Here is an 18,522-nt window from a genome sequence, read left to right as displayed (position 1 = left end):
GGATAGCCATAGGAGAATTCAGGATCATTCCCCTGCTCGGGAGCAGGGGACCCCCCCGATGAGTCCCTATCCTCCCCGGCTCCCTCCTGGGCTCCGCCAGGGGAATCATGGGGGGATTTGGGGGAGGGAGTGGAGGTAGCCTGCCGCGCGATGAGCGCGTCGAGCTCGGCTGCCTCCTCAAGGGCTTGGGCCGAAGGGGAGTGGGCAGACGGAGAACTCATGGTATCGGTAGGCTCAAGTAGGTTTGAGGTGTGGAAGCTGGGGTTAGAGAAAGAAGAAGAGGAAGGGGGAGGAGGAGAAGATGGTGATGAAGATGAGGGGGAAGGCGAGGAGAGAACGGTGATCCGGGGGGCTCTGCGGCGGACGGAAATTATAGCAACAGAGGAAGAGGCGCCGGAATGATCCGACATAAAAAATGGGAGGCGGCAGAAGGCAAAAGAGACACTGCAAAGAGGGAGGATGAATCGCAAAAAGGACTTACTGATGACGGCAGGAGAAGGACTGAAGGCTCGCCGGAATCTGGGCACAGGACGCCGGAAGTTGCTGGAAAACGGAAATGTGGGTGCACAGGGGGAGTGATAACTTGAAATGCACAAGAAGAAGCGGAAATGGCAAATGGGACAGAGGAGAATTTGGCATCCCCTATTTATGGGGGGAAGAGTGGAGGGAGAACGGTTGCGTGAATTTGAACCGACCCCCATGTGAACGCATTTAATGCTGACACGAAAACCGAGGAGGCGGGACAGCTGAAAGGACGCGGGCGCAGCGTCCCTGTGACAGCCCTGTACCAGAAGTGACCTCGGCAGAGTAGTGTGCGGCTCTGGCCTCCCACGTGGCGGAGGTAGATTAGGTCTGCCTGACAGTCCTACCTAATCTAGGGGGCTAGTGCAGAGGCCCCATTCTGGGCCCAGACACGTGGCAGCCCAGGAATGGCCGAGCTGGGCCTTGGCCCTCAGACCCCTGGGAGCGGCCCCGGGCCGTACCGACTAGGGCTCCCAGGGGAGGCGAAGGTCCTCCCCGAAGAGGTCGGGGGTAATCCCCCTGAGTGCGGGATACTATCTATACTGGGCAAGTCCCGCGTCGTGCGGAGGTCGGGCTCCCTTGCAGGTATAAATAATAACACACATCCACTGTACAAGGTACGCTCACTATTGACAATTTACTCTGGACAGTTACTACTTCCCGTGAACCTCACTCACCGGAAAACTAACTTGGCCGTCGGAGTGCCCTCGGGGACAACCCTCGGGCCCCCTTTGTTAGCTCATCCTTTCTGTTTTGCAGGCTTGGAGTCAGCTCTGCCATCAGCGACCCGAGCTGATCAGGTCAGCTCTCCTAGGGGAAGTCCCGTGCTTCTTCACCCAACATTTTCTATAGCAAGGCCTGGCTGCCAAGATCATTGTGGAAATGTAAGCATTCCATTTCCATTCGGTATTACAGAAGGTTGTTACCTTAACGAAAAATTCTTTATCAACTGCATCAACTCTTCAACATCTGTCCCTCAACCAGTTCTGCGCAACAGTACAATCAATGTCACAGAAATATCTCTGGAAGGTCAGGTGCACCTTATGCAGTATATAGCAATTGATTGCTATAATGAAAACAGAAGTTTATTTTCCCACAATTCACCATGGATGAGATTATCTAAACGCTTTACCTTTAACAGTACAGCTAATAAATTCATTGTCGTTGGCTGTGATGCCTACGGTATAGTTTATGGTTTTGGTCAACACCGGAGCTACGCAACTGGATGTGTCCCTTCCTGTTATTATAAGGAAGATGTAATTGATGGCTCTTGTTCTGGCATCGGTTGCTGCCGGACAGATATCCCACCAGGGGCATGGAATATTAATGTGAGGTTGACCAGTCTTAGTAGACACACCAAGGTGTGGGATTTCAATCCTTGCAGCTATGCTTTTGTGGTCGAAGAGAAGGCTTTCAATTTTTCTGCAGATAACCTCACCAACTTGAGCGTTGATTTAAGTCTTCCCGTCGTGGCCGATTGGACCATTGAGGACGGGTCATGTGAAGTTGCCCAAAGAAACACGACCTCTTATGCATGCTCTGGTAAAAACAGTCACTGTTACGAACCTTTTAAGGGGTTGGGGTACCGTTGTTCTTGCGATCAAGGATACGAAGGCAACCCATATCTCCCTGATGGTTGCCAAGGTATGTGTGGAAAAAATTGTTTCATTTATCTAATTAATCCATATATGTATGTGTGTTTCAATTCACATTTGAAATTATGCTTCTGCTTTCTATTTTTTTATTGAATTCTATAGCTATTAATGAATGCCAAGATCCAGGTCTTTACAATTGTGCGAAGAATAATGTTTGTTACAACACAGTGGACAACTACACATGTCCTTGTCTCAAATAAATTTTTTCCCAAAGAACTTTCAATCCAAACAAACACGGTCTGGTGTACTTTTGAAAAATGATTTTTACTTGAACAAATCCTTGATAGATCCAACATGATTTTTTTTTTGGGGTAACATTATGCAGATATTGATGAATGTCAAAAAGAAGAGACCAATAATTGCAGATTCGGAGAACTTTGCATAAACGTCGAAGGAGGCTACAATTGCTCTTGCCCGAAGGGGTACCTTAAGAAAGATGATGGAAAAGGGCGTGAAGGTTGCACTAAGAAAAGCCATCAAGCACTTGTGGCTGGTATTCTTGCAGGTAATAGTTTGTCTTTTGTGTTACCGAAGTGTTCCCAAGTATTATACAGATAGGCACAAAGACCAAGCTTGGTCAAAAAGCAAATTACTGTTCTCAGATCAGCTTAATTTGCATTTTGTTTAGGATAAATTTCACTTTATTCCCTGTGATTTAGTATTTTTTACATAACTCCCTATGATTTCAAAAACTATATATAATCCCCTCATGATTTGGATTAAAGTGTCAAAGTGACGGGAATGATAATTTGTAATGGAATCACCTAAAATGTCAAAAATAACCTTATATAAAGTTGAAAATTATTAATTAACCAAGGGAGGTTATGTGTATATTTTGAAACCATAAGGGGGTTATATGGTAAAGTATTAAACCATAAGGGAGTTAGTGTGTCATGTATTTATAAGGGTAATTTCGACATTTTTAGAAGTTCCGTTACGAATGATTATTTCCGTCACTTTGACACTTTAATCCAAATCATAAAGGGGTTATGTATAGTTTTTGAAACCATATGAGAGTTATGTATAAAAACGCTAAATCACAAGGAGGTAAAATGTAATTTGTCCTTTTGTTTATAAACACACATACGCATACGATCAACCCAAACTCCACTTTTTAAATTTTTTGCATTTCTTAAGGAATTATTGTTAGAAAGCCAAAACTACCTAGCTGAGTCAATGTCAACCCAAAGCTCGACCACCTCTTAATCAGGTTTACTTTTGACCTCGAATTTAGCCAAACCAAAGTCAACATATATGTAAACTAAAGAGAGTTAAGAGTATGAAGCACAAGACCAATTCGATGATTAGCCGCATTAATCAAGTGACGTTATCTTTTTTATTCGAATTCAAAGTCTTTTCTTTTTTTTTTGCTCCCTTATTGTACGGTTTGAAGTCTCCATTAAAGTGAAAAGAAAAAAAAAATTCTAGGGTATACATTTTCTCACATTGCCTATCAGTTAAAAGCATCACATATAGAGAAGCATTCTATTATTGCCGAAGCAATAAACTCAGGGACAAACTCTTGCTTAAATCTTGATCAGAAATATAATCGACAATTTCACTAATATAAACTTGATAATAATCACTTGTATTATACTTCGAAGTTGATATTGCTTTACCCCTGCGCAGTTCAACATGTTCCTTCTCGTTCCTTCCTTTTCTGGGATTTTTCTTCCTCTAAATATTGTAAAAAAAACACTGTCTTAGGTGTTGCTGTGGGCACTATGGTTCTGCTAGTGGTCTGTTCTTGGTGCTTGTACGTGTCCAAGAAAAGAAAGATGATGTGGTTGAAGGAAAAATTCTTTCGAGAAAATGGAGGGCTACTCCTACAAAAGCGACTCAACGGACAAGAAGAATCCTCAAATAGCCCAAGAATTTTCAGTGCCAGAGATCTTGAGAAGGCAACAAACAACTTCCATGAAGGTAACATTATTGGTCAAGGAGGTTTTGGGATAGTCTACAAAGGTCGTCTAATAGACAACAAAGAAGTCGCTATCAAGAAGTCAAAAACAGTTGATCCCAACCAAATTGAGCAATTCATCAATGAGGTTGTGATTCTGTCACAAATTAACCACAAAAATGTAGTTAAGCTCTTTGGTTGTTGTCTCGAGACAGAGGTACCTTTACTCGTTTATGAATTTATCAACAATGACACTCTTTTTAACCATTTACACAACAAGAAGCGGGCACGTGAAATTAGTTGGGACATCCGACTGAAAATAGGTGCAGAAACTGCAGAAGCCCTCTCATATTTGCACTCCGCTGCTTCACCTCCAATCATCCATAGGGACATAAAGACCACGAACATACTTCTGGATGAGGAATTTACAGCAAAAGTATCCGATTTCGGTGCTTCAAGATTGGGCCTTCTTGATCAAGATCAACTATCTACAGTGGTGCAAGGAACTCGTGGATATCTGGACCCTGAATTCTTCCAAACATTTCAGTTGACAGAGAAAAGTGATGTTTATAGCTTTGGAGTCGTTCTTGTGGAGCTACTAACAGGGGAAAAGCCCGTATGCTTCAATAGATCAGAGGGTGAGATAAGTTTAAGCAATCATTTCCTTTCTTCGATGAAAGAAAATCGACTGTTTCAAATTCTTGAAGATTCTGTCGCGTCTGATGATAATATTGACCAATTGAGACAAGTTGCTGTGCTTGCCGAACGATGCCTAAATGTAAAAGGCGCCGACAGGCCTTCCATGAAAGAAGCAGCAATGGAACTGGTAGGGTTGCGAATCACATCAAAGCATAGTTGGACTCAAGGTTCTCAAGCTTTAAACCAAGAAGAGATTGAGCCCCTGATTGATCATCAAGAACAATCCAATCCCTCCCGTGGCGGTGATATTATGTTGACAACTACATATTATAGCCTCCAAAATCAAGAAATACAGCCAATTGCCCATGGGAGATGATCATTTGATCCTGCGGTCATGGGAAGGACTGGATTGCATTTTTACGTCATCCTTACTTGTGTTTTTGATATTACTAGTGATTATGTTATCACGATATGTTAACATCTTTTTAACGCTAAAGTTCGCAATTATATTTTTATTGTCAACCTCACAACAACATATTAGTATGTTTTTAATTTTCTTTAACCAAGTTCTTTGAAAAAGGTATTGTGTACGATTAATCACCAAACTTTTCTGAAATCTCATCTTACTCCATTGAGCTATATTGATGGATCCAATGGATCCAAATTGATAATCACACATAAACCCACAGGAACAATCTCAAGAATTTGATATATGAGTAAAGGAAAGAAATTTTTTTCTGTTACTCAAAGAAGGCTGCGGCTCCAGAAGAACGAAAAACACAGAGGCTATGCACAAAGACCAAAAACAAAAGGCAACTGCTACTTTGTACAATAGCTAGACACAAAACTTCTAATTCTACTATGACTAACATTATGGGATTTGATCCCATGTAGCCAACTTTAGACTTGCCAAGAAAACTAGCTAATAAACAAATGACATGCGGTCAATAAATAAAACTAACCAATCAATCATAGTTTGGTTTATATTTCTACATTGACTCCCTTAAACCAAACTCCTGTAATTTGGACATGCCCAACAACTTCTTCAACTTGATAAAAATCTCCGTCTTCAATGCTTTGGTGAAAATGTCAGTCACTTGCTCTTTAGTTCTGCAATAATCAATTTCAATCTCTCTCTGTCGAACTAACTCCTGTATGAAGTGATATTTGATGTCAATATGTTTGCTACGCCCATGAAGTACTAGATTCTTGAACAACTCAATTGTTGACTTACTATGACAATAAATTTTCGTAGGATCAACCTGCTTGTACTGTAGAATACCAAGTACACGACGTAACCACAAAACTTGAATAACACTGTTAGCTACTGCAATATACTCCGCTTCCACTGTAGACAATGCAGTCACCTGTTGTTTTTTCGAACTCCAAAAAAGCACTCCAGAACCAATAAAAAATACATAGCTTGAAGTACTCTTTCTCTCTATTGTATCACCTCCCCAATCACTATCTGTGTAGCCAAACAACTCAATTGGATCATTTCCTAAATAAAAAATGCTATCACTGCAAGTACCTCCAATATATCTCAAATGCCTGCAAATGTGACTAACGTAAATTTTTTATGAACCTACTAATCAGACCAATAGCAAAATTGACATCTGGCCTTGTAAATGTAAAATATTTCAAACTCCCTACCAAACTTTTAAAATATATGGGATTCACATATCCACCAGCACACTCCTTGGTCAATCTCAATTTTTCTTCAACTGGTGTCATAATTGGTTTTGCTGTATCCGTTTTGAACTTCTTTAAATGCCACTTACATATTTCTTTTGAGATATAAAAGTTCCACTATCAGATTGAAAGATTTAAATTCTCAAAAAACATGACATGAGTCCCATATCTATCATCTCAAACTGTTTAATCATGGCCACCCTGAATTCTGCAATCATCTCTGGATTATTTCTTGTAAAAATTAAATCATCTATGTACAAGCACACAATAAGAATATCACCACGAGCATAAGATTTAATATATAATGTGTGCTCATATGGACACCTCTGAAAATCACGAGTCAGAAAATAGGAATCAATTCTTGTATACCACGCTCTTGGGGCTTGTTTCAATCCATATAAGGCTCTCTTCAATCTATATACCTTATTTTCCTGATCTCTTCTGACAAATCCTGCTGGCTACTCCACATATACTTCTTCAATAAGAACTCCATTTAGGAAAGTTGCCTTGACATCCATTTGATAAATTCTTCAGTTATTTTGGGCAGTTAGAGAAATTGGACTGTATCAAACCTAGCAACGGGTGCAAATATTTCAAAATAGTCAATCCCGGATTTCTACTTGTATCTTTTCACCACTAATCTCGCTTTGTATCTATCAATTTCTCCATTGGGTTTGAATTTTTTCTTGTACACTCACTTCACTCCAATGACTTTTTTACCAATTAAAAGAAAAGTAAGTTCCCAGGTGTCATGTTTTTCTATTGTATTAATTTCTTCCTCTATTGCTTTCACCCAATGATCATCACTGGCTGCCTCCTCATACACAACTAGATCACAATCTACAAACAAAACAAAATTAATAATATTTTCGTCAGAAGGAACATCATCTAGTGTAGTAAGTTGACTAGTCCCAAATTCCTCTTTCATCAAAAGTCACATCTGTACTCATTATATCACCTTTTTCTGTCACAAGAATATACAACATGTAAGTACGGGAGACTTCACTATAACCAAAAAATACACACTTCTCCCTCTTGTCATTAAGTTTCTTTCTTAATTGATCAGGAATATGGAAATAGGCAATACACCCAAAAACTCTGAAATGACCAACAAATGGCCTTCTACCACTCCAAATTTCTTCAAGAGTTTTTTTGAAAATACTTTTGGTAGGACTCCTGTTTAACAGATAAATTGCACAAGAAACTGCTTCTGCCTAAAAAACCTTTGGCATATTTTTCAATTTCAACATACACCTCACCATATCCATAACTATCATATTCTTTCTCTCTGTCACCCCATTTTATTGGGGAGTGTACTTGTTAGTCAATTGATGCTTCATCCCATTTTCCTCAAAAAAAATCATCACACCAAATATTCCTGACCCCTATCTATTCTCAAAATTTTAATTTGACACCCACTTTGCCTTTCAACGAAAGTTTTTAAAATTTTAAAAGTGTCACAGGCATCAGATTTTTGTTTCAAAAAATACACCCAAGCTTTTCTACTAAAGCATCAATAAAGGTAATAAAATACCTACAACCACCATTAGAAGGAACCTCCACAGTACATAAATCTGAATGAATAATTTCTAATGGTCTTCTGGCCCTTCATGATTTGTCAGTTTGAAAAGTATCTGATATGAACATGATTCTCCAAGGACCGCTCAAGAGAAATGCTTACATAAATCTGAATGAATAATTTCTAATGGTCTTGTGGCCCTCCAAGATTTGTCAGTTTGTGCATATTTTCTAACAATCATCTAATAAAAATGCTTAAAACTCAAAGAGAAATTTAGCTGTCATAGGAGATGTGAGAAATTCCAAAACTAGTAAATAATATGAAATCTTAGTCTATCTATTGAGCAAATAGATATTTTTTAATGGGTTAAATACCAAAAACCCCCCTGTGGTTTGCCAAATGTTCACTTTACCTCCCTATGGTTTGGAAACCTACAATTTGACTCCCTGTCATTTCAACTAAAGTAAAAGTCTAACGGAAAGCATCAAAACTAACGTCTGAAAGGAAAATGTCAAAATTGCCCCTCTATAAGGGTTTTGGGTTAAGTACCAAAAACCCCCCTGTGGTTTGTCAAATGTACACTTTACCTCCCTATGGTTTGAAAATATACAATTTAACTCCCTGTCGTTTCACCTAAAGTGAAAATCTAACAGAAATTCTGTTAAATACACTTTAGTTAAAACGACAGGGAGTCAAATTGTAGGTTTCCAAACCATAGGGAGGTAAAGTGAACATTAGGCAAACCATAGGGGGGTTTTTGGTATTTAACCCTTTTTTAATTTACTGTTTTTTTATTAAAAAATTTTGGCAGAGTTTCCCCTTATAAATGGACGAAACTCCCTGTCAACAAACCCAATCTCATGAAAATATTCACATGACAGTTATTTAATACAAATTTTTAGCTAAGCTATAGTAATTTTCTACGAAAATCAGGGAAACCTAAAGTGTCCATGATGATCTCCCTACGGACAGTAGCCAGCAAAGAACGAAAGTTGTCAAAAACATCCTCTTGCTCCGAATTTGTGCCAAGGTTAGCTAGATAATCAGCAGGTTTGTTCACCTCTCTATAGCAATGGGTTATCTCACGGAAATGATGCTTGAAACTGAGTAATTCATCCACCTCCCGTTGGAGTCTCCAAGGGCAACCATGTGTCCCTTGGAGTATTTGAACCAAGACAAGTGAGTCAGATTCAACATGGAAGTCTTGTAAGCCTCGAGCAACAAAGAGCAGCACCCCAAAGAGTGTGGCCTTGAGCTCCGCGTGTAAACTGGTCAATGACCCAAAAAAACAGGAATAACCGACGATAAATCTCCCTTCCCCATCTCGCACAACTCCCCCACCCCCACTAACTCCTGGGTTCCCCTTTGCACAACCATCCAAATTCAACTTATACCCTGCCCTAGGAGCCGACCATGTAATCGGTAAATAGAAACCGTTCTTTTCAAAGCTACCACTGAAGAGTGAAGAACATCCCAAGAGACGAAAGAACATGCTATTTTCGGAAAATTACAATGTAGTAACTCACATAACTATTGAAATACCTGATCTGCCACCTCCGTCCACCCCACCTTCCTTCCATCAAACAGTCCCCTGTTTCTCGCTTTCCATAACTCCCAACAGACGAGCATAGGTAATGTACTATAAATGAACCTGAGATACACGTTGTGCCCCTTACGCAGTTACCACCGTAACAGCACATGTCTCAATGTGGACACCATATCCAAATATCCCAAGACACCCTCAAATCTATTCCTGACCACCTTAGCTAAATCCCCTGTTAAAAATATGTGATTAACCTCGTCATCTGCTGGCTTAGAACAACAATGACACTTAGACGGACCCTGTACCCCAAATCTATGTAGCAGGTCCATTAGGGGAAGATGCAAACGTAGCAACCGTAACATAAAGAAGGAGATTTTGATAGGAAACCCCTTCAGCCACACATGCGAAACCACCCAGGAATAATTAGAAGCCTGCGAAACAAGCGTGTAAGCCGAAGAAACCGAGAATGAACCATTCTGTGTTAAAGCCCACATCATCCTATCAGAGCTATGAGTGGATGAAGGGGGAATCTTCACAACTTGCCTAACTAACTCAGGCTCTAGAACTTGATTAAGGAGTCGCATATTCCATTGCGCTTGGAAGACAAAATCTGACAGAACACGATCTTGAAAATTTTCCACCTGATGACATATAGCCCCAGTTCCCATCCAATTGTCATGCCAGAAATCCATTGATCCCTCACCGATGACCCAACAAATATGCTCTTCTGCCAACTATTGAATCGAACATAACCTCTTCCAAGTGTAAGAAATTGAATAGCCCTCTTCTGCCAAACAAGGGTGCACCTCTCTACTATATTTTGTTGTTAAAATTCAGCCCATAGGGATCTCCTTTTCCGAAAGTTCCACCAAAACTTAATGGAAAGAGCATCATATACCTTCGTCAAACTACGAACTCCAATCCCACCCTCCTGATGTGGGCAGCACAACTCCCCCCAACTTAACCAATGAAATTTCTGGCCCATATCCGTCTAGCTCCACAAAAACATTAAATATCCAAAACATCTTCCATGCATCCAGGTGAATCACTATAACTCAAAAGATTTGTGCTTGTTTTTAAAAATAACATTTGTTAAAAAATGATTGAAGCCCAAGGAGAAATTTAGCTAACATGGTAGATGTGAAAATTTTCAAATCTAGGAAACCATATGAAATCTCAAATCTCATAGCAAAAAAAGAGAAAAAAATGAAAATATTTCTTACAAGGGAAATCCTAGGATAGAATAAAATTTTCACTAGAAAAAATTAGGAGAGAAGAAATACTTACCAAGAAATGCTAGCAAAGAAAATTCCTTGCTAGAGGGAATTTATTTTAAAAAGGCAAATAAAAGGTATAGAAAAAGGTTCCCTCCTATGGAGAAAGATCAGATCTGAAGGCCATTTTTGTTAGAGAGCCTTAAAGAGAAGAAAGAGAGAATGAATTTTAGAGAGAAATACACTGACACACAATCACTAAAATATTGGTTTCCACAGACTAAATATTAGAAGATGTGCATTACAAACATATATCTTAATTACTTTCATGACATACATTGCATCCAAAAACAGATTTGTGAATTTTCACGCATATCAAGTGAAAATCATGTACAAAGTATGGTTAATAATTTTAAAAAAAAACATGAATAAATAGGAAGACTAGGGTGGACTTGGAAATCTTTCCTTGATAGCTTTGTTATGTCGTAGACTTGTAGCATGAGCAACCAACAGATTTGGGGTAGGGACAGTTATCAAAAAGACCGTCCCTTAACGGTCCCCTCACAAAACTGAAGAAGTGGCCATTATCAATCCACATTGACAAGGTTCACAACGGTGTCACTTTGATTAGTGAGCAGGGAAAAAATTACTAAAAAGCATGTGTGAGCTAACGCCTCCGTTACCAACCATTGAAACTCTATTCCACAAAATCCCGCCCAAATTGACTCGCTATGACTATTCATTTCAATTCTTCAAACGAAGAACTCTTTTTAGTCTCCCTCCAAAAAGTTGTCAATATTCATCCACAACTTTAGAACTAAGGCAAAATACAATCAGTGAGTAGGAAAGTGGTAGACAAGGGACGGAAGAAAAGCAGTCAAAATATACTTAGGAAAAGGAAGAACTACCTATTGAAGGAGAAAGTCTTGGAGGCCTAATGTCTATAAAGGCTTGTGGAAGATCAGGACCGAACAATGAAGCTAAAGATGATGGAGTCCGAAGCAATGACAACCAATTGCATCTACGTAAACCCTTCAAGTAACAATATTGCAAGCCAATGACATAATTTTCATTGTTTGGTGAATGGCATCCCATGATTTTATATCATGGTTGTGGAAACCCTATGTATGTTAGAAATCAGATCTAGTCATGGCCCATATGGGAGAGTAAAGTAGAGAAAAATTTTCCACACCAAGTGTTTGCAAAAAAGAAAAGGATAACTTCCAAACCAATTAGTAGAAGGAGTTGTTAGGACGGGATAAACAGGGGTCGTAACTCTCTCATTAATAGCAATAGTGTAATCATTATATGAACTAAATGGGTACGGGAGATTTTAGTTGATAAAATAACAAGGAAATTTTGAAGTCAAAAATTTTTTTGTTCTGTATGGGTGGATAAGCAGGGACGCCTTATGATGTGCATAGCATTACTGGGTGTTTATGACAGATTACATTGAAGTAGTATGAGATATACATTAAGAGTAAAGGTAAGAAAAGTGAAAAAGTTATGATAAATTACAAGATGGCCTACCGACTATGCATATAAGCTAGAAGAGGGAGGAAAGTGCATACACTATTAGACTTCGATGGGTAGTACCTCATGTTTGAAAATTACTAGTCAATCATACTATAGCAGTGTAGTAGTTGAAGTAAATTACTTCAAACTTGATTGGTATGAATGTAAATGTCAATTTGTATGTGTTAGGTCAAATGTACATCTTGTTGAATGTGACCCACTTAGTGTAATAAAAGAGTTACAAGATGTTTTATTAGCAGTGTGTCCTTACATTATGTTGGACACCTATTACTTTTTGTGAATACATAGTGATAGTGAAAAATATATTCATGTAATAATTAGTAATCAATTAACATAATGATGTTAAAGAAAGGTCACAATGAAGGGAAAAAAATAAAAGGAAGGCAGGGAGGAAAGTGCACATATTGAACATTAATAGTGGTTGTTATCTTGTGTTTGAAAGTTGGTACCTGTTCATACAATAGCAGTCTAGTAGTTGGAGTGGATTGTTTAAAAGTCAATTGGTATAAGTATAGATTCTAATTTATGTGTTAGACTGAATGTCCATAGTGTTTACTGTGCCTTAGTTGTAGAAAATGGTTACAAGATCTGTATATCATGTTGGATAACTATTATTATCAGTGAATAAATAGTGACACTAGACAAACACTTTCATTCAATTGTAACTTAATAATCAATTAACATAATCATGTTAAAGCAAGGTTGGTGGGATTTACAGTGGAAGGGAAATAAATAAAAGAAAGAGAAAAGTGCACACACTATTAAATTGATAGTTTGTTATCCCATGTTTGTAAACTAGTACCTATTTCTATAGTACCAATCTATGGGATTAAAATTGATTGGATTAATGTAGGTTTTAATATGTATGTATTAGGTTAAATGTACTTATCATGATTTTATAGTGTTTTATGAATGCTGGGTAAAAATCTTAAGCAATTAAACAAATTATCTTATTTTTGGTCCAAAATTGTTACGGATGACGTGAAGAAGATTGAGATTGGAGAAGTGCTAGCTTAGGAGTTGTTTAATTTGGCTACCAAATGTCATAGAGGATTCTAAAGATTGAAGATACTTTGCATACCAAGGCCAAAGCATCATCCAACAAGCCCAAATCAACGAATAAAGGGAAAAAATCACTACAGGAAACAAAGGTTGTAAATCTAGAATCAAGGGACAAAAATTCTGAATATGAATATGAAAAAGAAGGGGATGATGACAAAGATGCCGAAGAAGATGATTCTGATGAAAACGATGATAAGGGCATAGATGTGGGAGCATCTGGAGCCAAGCAATTTAGGATTCCTAATTTAAAATGAAATAAATTGTTTCTGATCATTGTAACATTACCTAAACAAGTTGTAACTCCTTATTAATTGCTTGTACAAATTCACAATATAAGTGTGATAAATTTAGCAGCTGTTTCTGTGGGTTTCATGCATAATAATCACGTATCTATTATGTACTTATACAAATAGTTGACATTATCTTACAATCAGTTCAGACAATGTTACATTCATTCTTTGTCCACTTTCTACAATTTGCAAATTCAATCAATATGAATATGAATAATATTTAATAATTTGTAACAATTTTTTAATTCTCTCTAAATTCTATATGGTTGATTTACCGATGCCTCAAACAACAACTTTGGCCAACATGTACATAGTGGCCGAACGCCATTCTCATCAGATTGTTATCGATGAGTCGATTTCTAGTTCATCATGCTAACTCATGGTTATATATTATGCATATTTTCTACTACTGTAAATATGGTTAGACTCAGCATTTCTCAAATTCTGTTGGAAGATGAGGACTGGTAGCCATCTTTGATGGGGATCTTGGGCACCAACAGTTGTCAGTAACAACCATTCTAAACGATATAATATTTTTTGAACAAGGTATAACTTTATGTAAACTACTTGTAAAACTTAACAACAAAGACACAATTATTACATATGAGACCCATATGAACAATAACAAAGTATCACATCTCTGTTATAAAGATGTATAAGTAGTTAAGGAGGAGTTACAATTTGTGCAAAGAGAGTTATGCCGTTCAAGGACGGTTGATTTGACAACTATCCCTACTCCAGATCTCTTTAGAGGATGTTCTAGTTTTGTAACAGGTAGTAACTCAATTTCAACTGCTTGTATGTTTAAGTGACATAGATGTTATATACAATTATTACTTGTACATCTCAATTATTATTGACTCATAGTCACGTGGCACTTTCTTATCCTTACATATCTTATGAAAATCATTACTGGCAAAGGTTGTATGCCATTGAGTACAATCATTCCTCAAAGGTGTAATGGCTTACCAATAAGTTATAAGACATAGGTAACTATTTGTAATTTCTCATAACAGTGATGCAATTACTATGTCTGTGACCCATATCAACACTAGATAGAACTTCACATAGTTATTGTTTAGTTGTACATGTCATGCACTGTGTCTAACAACTTATTGAAATAGCATTATACTATCCATGACACGATTCGCTAATTTAATCAACAATCTGAAAAGTAAACAGTGGGCAGGAAAGTGAATAATAGCAATATTGCCCAGCATTCACATAGTTTACTCTATAATTTGTATGGTTACAGCAAACATGCTGAATAATAATTGACCTCTACCAATTGGGAACTGTCCAATTTTTTTTATATATTATAACAGTTTGTGAAATTTTTGAATACAGATATAAAAGTGCTAAAATCAACTAAATTCTAAGAATGCAGGAAATGGTCTCAATTTTGGAATCAAATAGTACATTTGTCCGAAGAATTACAAATGCTTGGAGCACTACCTTTAAAATTTTGAACTTAACGCCCGAACTCCATACAACTTGTTTTGTTCTCTTTCTCCCAAGATGGTGCCGGCAATTGAGAGCCATCTTAGCAACACATAGTTATGCTCCAACTTTAGCTCCAACATGTGGTAACTACATTCTTGTCTTTGTTTAAGTAGTCCTATCGAACACTAAATTTCGTGGCAAATCTATATTTATTGTAGAAATTATACGCTTTGTCTTCTATATGAAACTCCATTCCAATTTGCCAAGGCTCGTCTTTTGTCCATTTCAAGTATTCCACTACATGAATTTCATTTGTTTAGAGTGTATAAATTCATCAACATTATGTAAACATTCCATAACAGAGTGTATAATTGCATGCATATCTTGTACATGCTATCTTAGACCATGTAGAATCAAAACTCTAAAATAAGTTATAGTGCATTGCAGTTAAGGACTCATGACAACTGAATCAAAACTATCAATTAAGAAATTGGACATCCTAAGAATCTAAATCCGACTAGAATCAAAAGAGATAAGCCCAAATAAACCAAAACAGGATGCAGAAGAAATGAGGACTATAATTCATTCCTCAAAAACTGCTTTACTCTTGAGCTACTAGTGTATGCTACCTCTTTCAGCCATCAAGAAGAATAGGCGAAAAAAAACTACTGCTCTCTGTTCAGATCTACTCTTCTCATGCCTAATTAATATGCCAAATCATGCAGGGGAAAATTCTAACAATTAGAGTTTAATTTTGTACCCGTAATATTAAATATATATAATTGGAAGAATCTTTCCAAAGGACAAGCAAACTTGCATAGAGGCAACTACAGATGATTGTTATGCATTACAAAAGAAACTATCTAGCAAAGAATATCCAAACATGTGGCATATATATATAGGAACAACGAGATAATAGAATCACAAAAGAACTGTTGTATAATAAAATAAAAATTTTTCATAGAAAACACAAGTAAGAGAAGAGGCAACTATAATGTACAAATTATGGTGTCTCTCAATCCGATTATGCAACAGAATACCCTAGTATGTACAACGTAACCATTATTATAATAATTCTAACCACGTGTGTTGCTCTTAAAATTATCATATAGCAACATGATGACTAAATAGTGCTCTAACAAGACATACTTGTACATATACCAAAACTCAATGTAATACTCATGAAACACATTGTGAATATTTTCTAACGTTGCATATAGACACCACATGTATATATTTGCTATTTGTTATCTTACAGCTACATATCTAGGATTTAATCCCATTAACAACACTTATATATTAACTATTATGATAGCAATGATTTTTCCACTTGTACATACAAATGAGCGCACTGTTCTTCCTGGGTAACAATGTCTACAATCAGACAGACATGCTGAAAAAACAGAGCATAACTTCTTTTTCATTAAAATATTAGTTTCTGCTAACATTGCTACCACTACAATTTCTATCCAATTCATATGATAATCAACATCATTACCTTCATCAATCTCCGCCGCATTGTTGTAACTATTTGCTCACCCCGTTATAATGTCTACTGTCTTGGCCATTATTGTATGCTACAACTGCAATAGCCTTTTCTAGTTTAAATCACTTCTTGGAAGCGATGTCAATGCAAATACTATGATTGCTTCGGTGTTTATATTTGCTTGTACCCTTGCCGTCCCAGATATGGGTGGAGGTCCAAATTATCAACATTTAAAACCCACCACAGCAAGACTTTCTAACCCTAATTTGGTACACAAATCTGTATTTGCTATTTTTGCCCTCTCTTCTCTGGAGATAGATAGTTATTTCTTACCATTCTTCTCTTTCCACTATACCTTCGAAGAACTAAAATGAAAGCCTTTTTTTTGTCAAGGTTTTCCCGGGATTGTTTTCAAAATCAGTTTTGAATTCAAATTTCATATTTTAACAATCCTGTTCCCATATAACACCATTTATATTGGTGTTTCCGAAATTGATATTTTTTTTTTTTGAAACTTGCTAATTAGATGGTGTCGTTTTGATGCCTTCTTTCTGCCTGTCGACGTGTATGCATAATAACCACTTCTTAAGTTTTGTGAGGGAACCATTCAGGGACAGTCTTTGTAATGACCGTCCCTGCCCCAAATCCCAACGAACCACTCGAAGACGTCCGAGGCTACTGTGACAACTTCTACAGTAAACACCATAAGCAAATCATGCTCGAAATCATAGACCAACAACCAGTTTTTCATTTGTTGTGTTAGCAAAAAGAATCAAGCTTCATCAGAGGATACAGTAGCAATCATATATTAGCCAATAGTTAAATTTCAATTGTATCAATTGGTTAGGTTTGTTGTTACAGCAGTTAGTTCTTCCATATAAATGGAAGAGAGTATACTAGCCTATAAATATCCATTGTATGAGGAAGTTGTAATCAGCTACGGAGTGAATGAATGTCCCAATCCTTTTGCATTGAATGTTCTTCCATATCTGTTTCTTTCTTTCATCTTCTTCTTCCTTTCTTCCTTCCCTATTATTCTTGCTTCTTGCTTCTGCTTCTATCACTTCCTTTCATTCTTTCTGCAATTAGCAATCTATCTAATTATTCTCAATAATTCCCATAGAGATATCTACAATCCAATTGGAATCTTGACGACTGCGTTCAATTGTATGTCAACCATCCTAGGTATTAAGAGTGCTTCACATGCCCTCAGCTAATGCATGTGCAGGCTACATTTATGCACAAGGTTAGCAGTCTTTATGAGACTAGAGTGTCCAAGAACACAAGTTTATTCACGATTGCATCGACTAATTAAGATGTGGTGAACCAACTTAGGGTTATTTCATACTGATAGGAAAAGGAAAAAAAAGTTTTAGTTCCTAGTGTTTCGCACTTGTGTGAATTTAGACCTCTCCAATGTTTGGCACCAGTGTAATTTTAGTTCCTAACTTTCAGCAAAAATAAATATGGTTCCCAATATTTCCAATTGAAGCAAATTTAGTGTAATTGACGGATTTTCCCTAATTACTAACGAAATCATGTTATTTGCAGTCACATGTTCACTAGATTGAATTAAAAAAAGAGAATAAAAAAGCACCTGACTTTAGACAATAAGAATATTAACTTATGTGATGACACGTGAGTAATTAATTAACCACAAAAATAGAAATAAAATAAAGAAATTTGTGAAATTATATACAAAAACCTGTAGGGATTTTTTTGCTTAAGGGGGAGTGGGGTTGGAATAGAGAGTGAAAATGAGTTCTGGATATATGAGTTAGGTACTTTGATTGGTTTGAACTGTGTAGTTTAACTAATTTCTTCTCTCTTTTTTTTTTCCCTTTGTTGTGATTAATTAGTTACTCCAGTGTTAGTAGATGAGTTATTAGTTCATAATGTTCTTATGTAAAGTTATTTGTTACTTTCCTTTTTCATTTTTGAATTCAATTTAACGGACATGTGACTGTGCGTTATTAGTTTTATTGAAATCTTACGGACTAAAATTGTCCAAATTCTACATA

At 37.1% G+C, this 18,522-nt stretch overlaps 2 protein-coding genes across 2 annotated transcripts; one reads left to right on the top strand and one right to left on the bottom strand.

Annotated features, from left to right (window-relative positions):
• Window positions 1-929: 929 nt before the first annotated feature.
• On the top strand, window positions 930-5,092 carry LOC140015742 (wall-associated receptor kinase 2-like). Its single transcript, XM_072068558.1, has 3 exons — window positions 930-2,166; window positions 2,503-2,682; window positions 3,885-5,092. The coding sequence occupies exons 1-3, from the start codon at window positions 930-932 to the stop codon at window positions 5,090-5,092; spliced, it is 2,625 nt and encodes an 874-aa protein (XP_071924659.1).
• Window positions 5,093-8,834: 3,742 nt separating this feature from the next.
• LOC140015741 (uncharacterized) lies at window positions 8,835-10,162 on the bottom strand. Its single transcript, XM_072068557.1, has 2 exons — window positions 9,612-10,162; window positions 8,835-9,381 (listed from the first exon to the last, which is right to left on the bottom strand). Exons 1-2 carry the CDS (start codon window positions 10,160-10,162, stop codon window positions 8,835-8,837), a joined length of 1,098 nt encoding a protein of 365 aa, XP_071924658.1.
• Window positions 10,163-18,522: the final 8,360 nt, after the last annotated feature.

Source organism: Coffea arabica, chromosome 10c (assembly GCF_036785885.1).
Source record: "Coffea arabica cultivar ET-39 chromosome 10c, Coffea Arabica ET-39 HiFi, whole genome shotgun sequence".
NCBI lineage: Eukaryota > Viridiplantae > Streptophyta > Magnoliopsida > Gentianales > Rubiaceae > Coffea > Coffea arabica.
Note: the sequence above shows the minus strand (reverse complement) of the source record. Positions and strands in the feature narration are given on the sequence as shown.

Coding starts and splice junctions, on each gene's coding strand:
- LOC140015741 (XM_072068557.1), bottom strand. CDS start 10,162: ATGGATTTCTGGCATGACAATTGGATGGGAACTGGGGCTATATGTCAT. Junction 9,382..9,611: donor AGACATGTGCTGTTACGGTG/GTAACTGCGTAA, acceptor TTCACTCTTCAG/TGGTAGCTTTGAAAAGAACG.
- LOC140015742 (XM_072068558.1), top strand. CDS start 930: ATGGCCGAGCTGGGCCTTGGCCCTCAGACCCCTGGGAGCGGCCCCGGG. Junction 2,167..2,502: donor TCTCCCTGATGGTTGCCAAG/GTATGTGTGGAA, acceptor AACATTATGCAG/ATATTGATGAATGTCAAAAA. Junction 2,683..3,884: donor TGTGGCTGGTATTCTTGCAG/GTAATAGTTTGT, acceptor ACACTGTCTTAG/GTGTTGCTGTGGGCACTATG.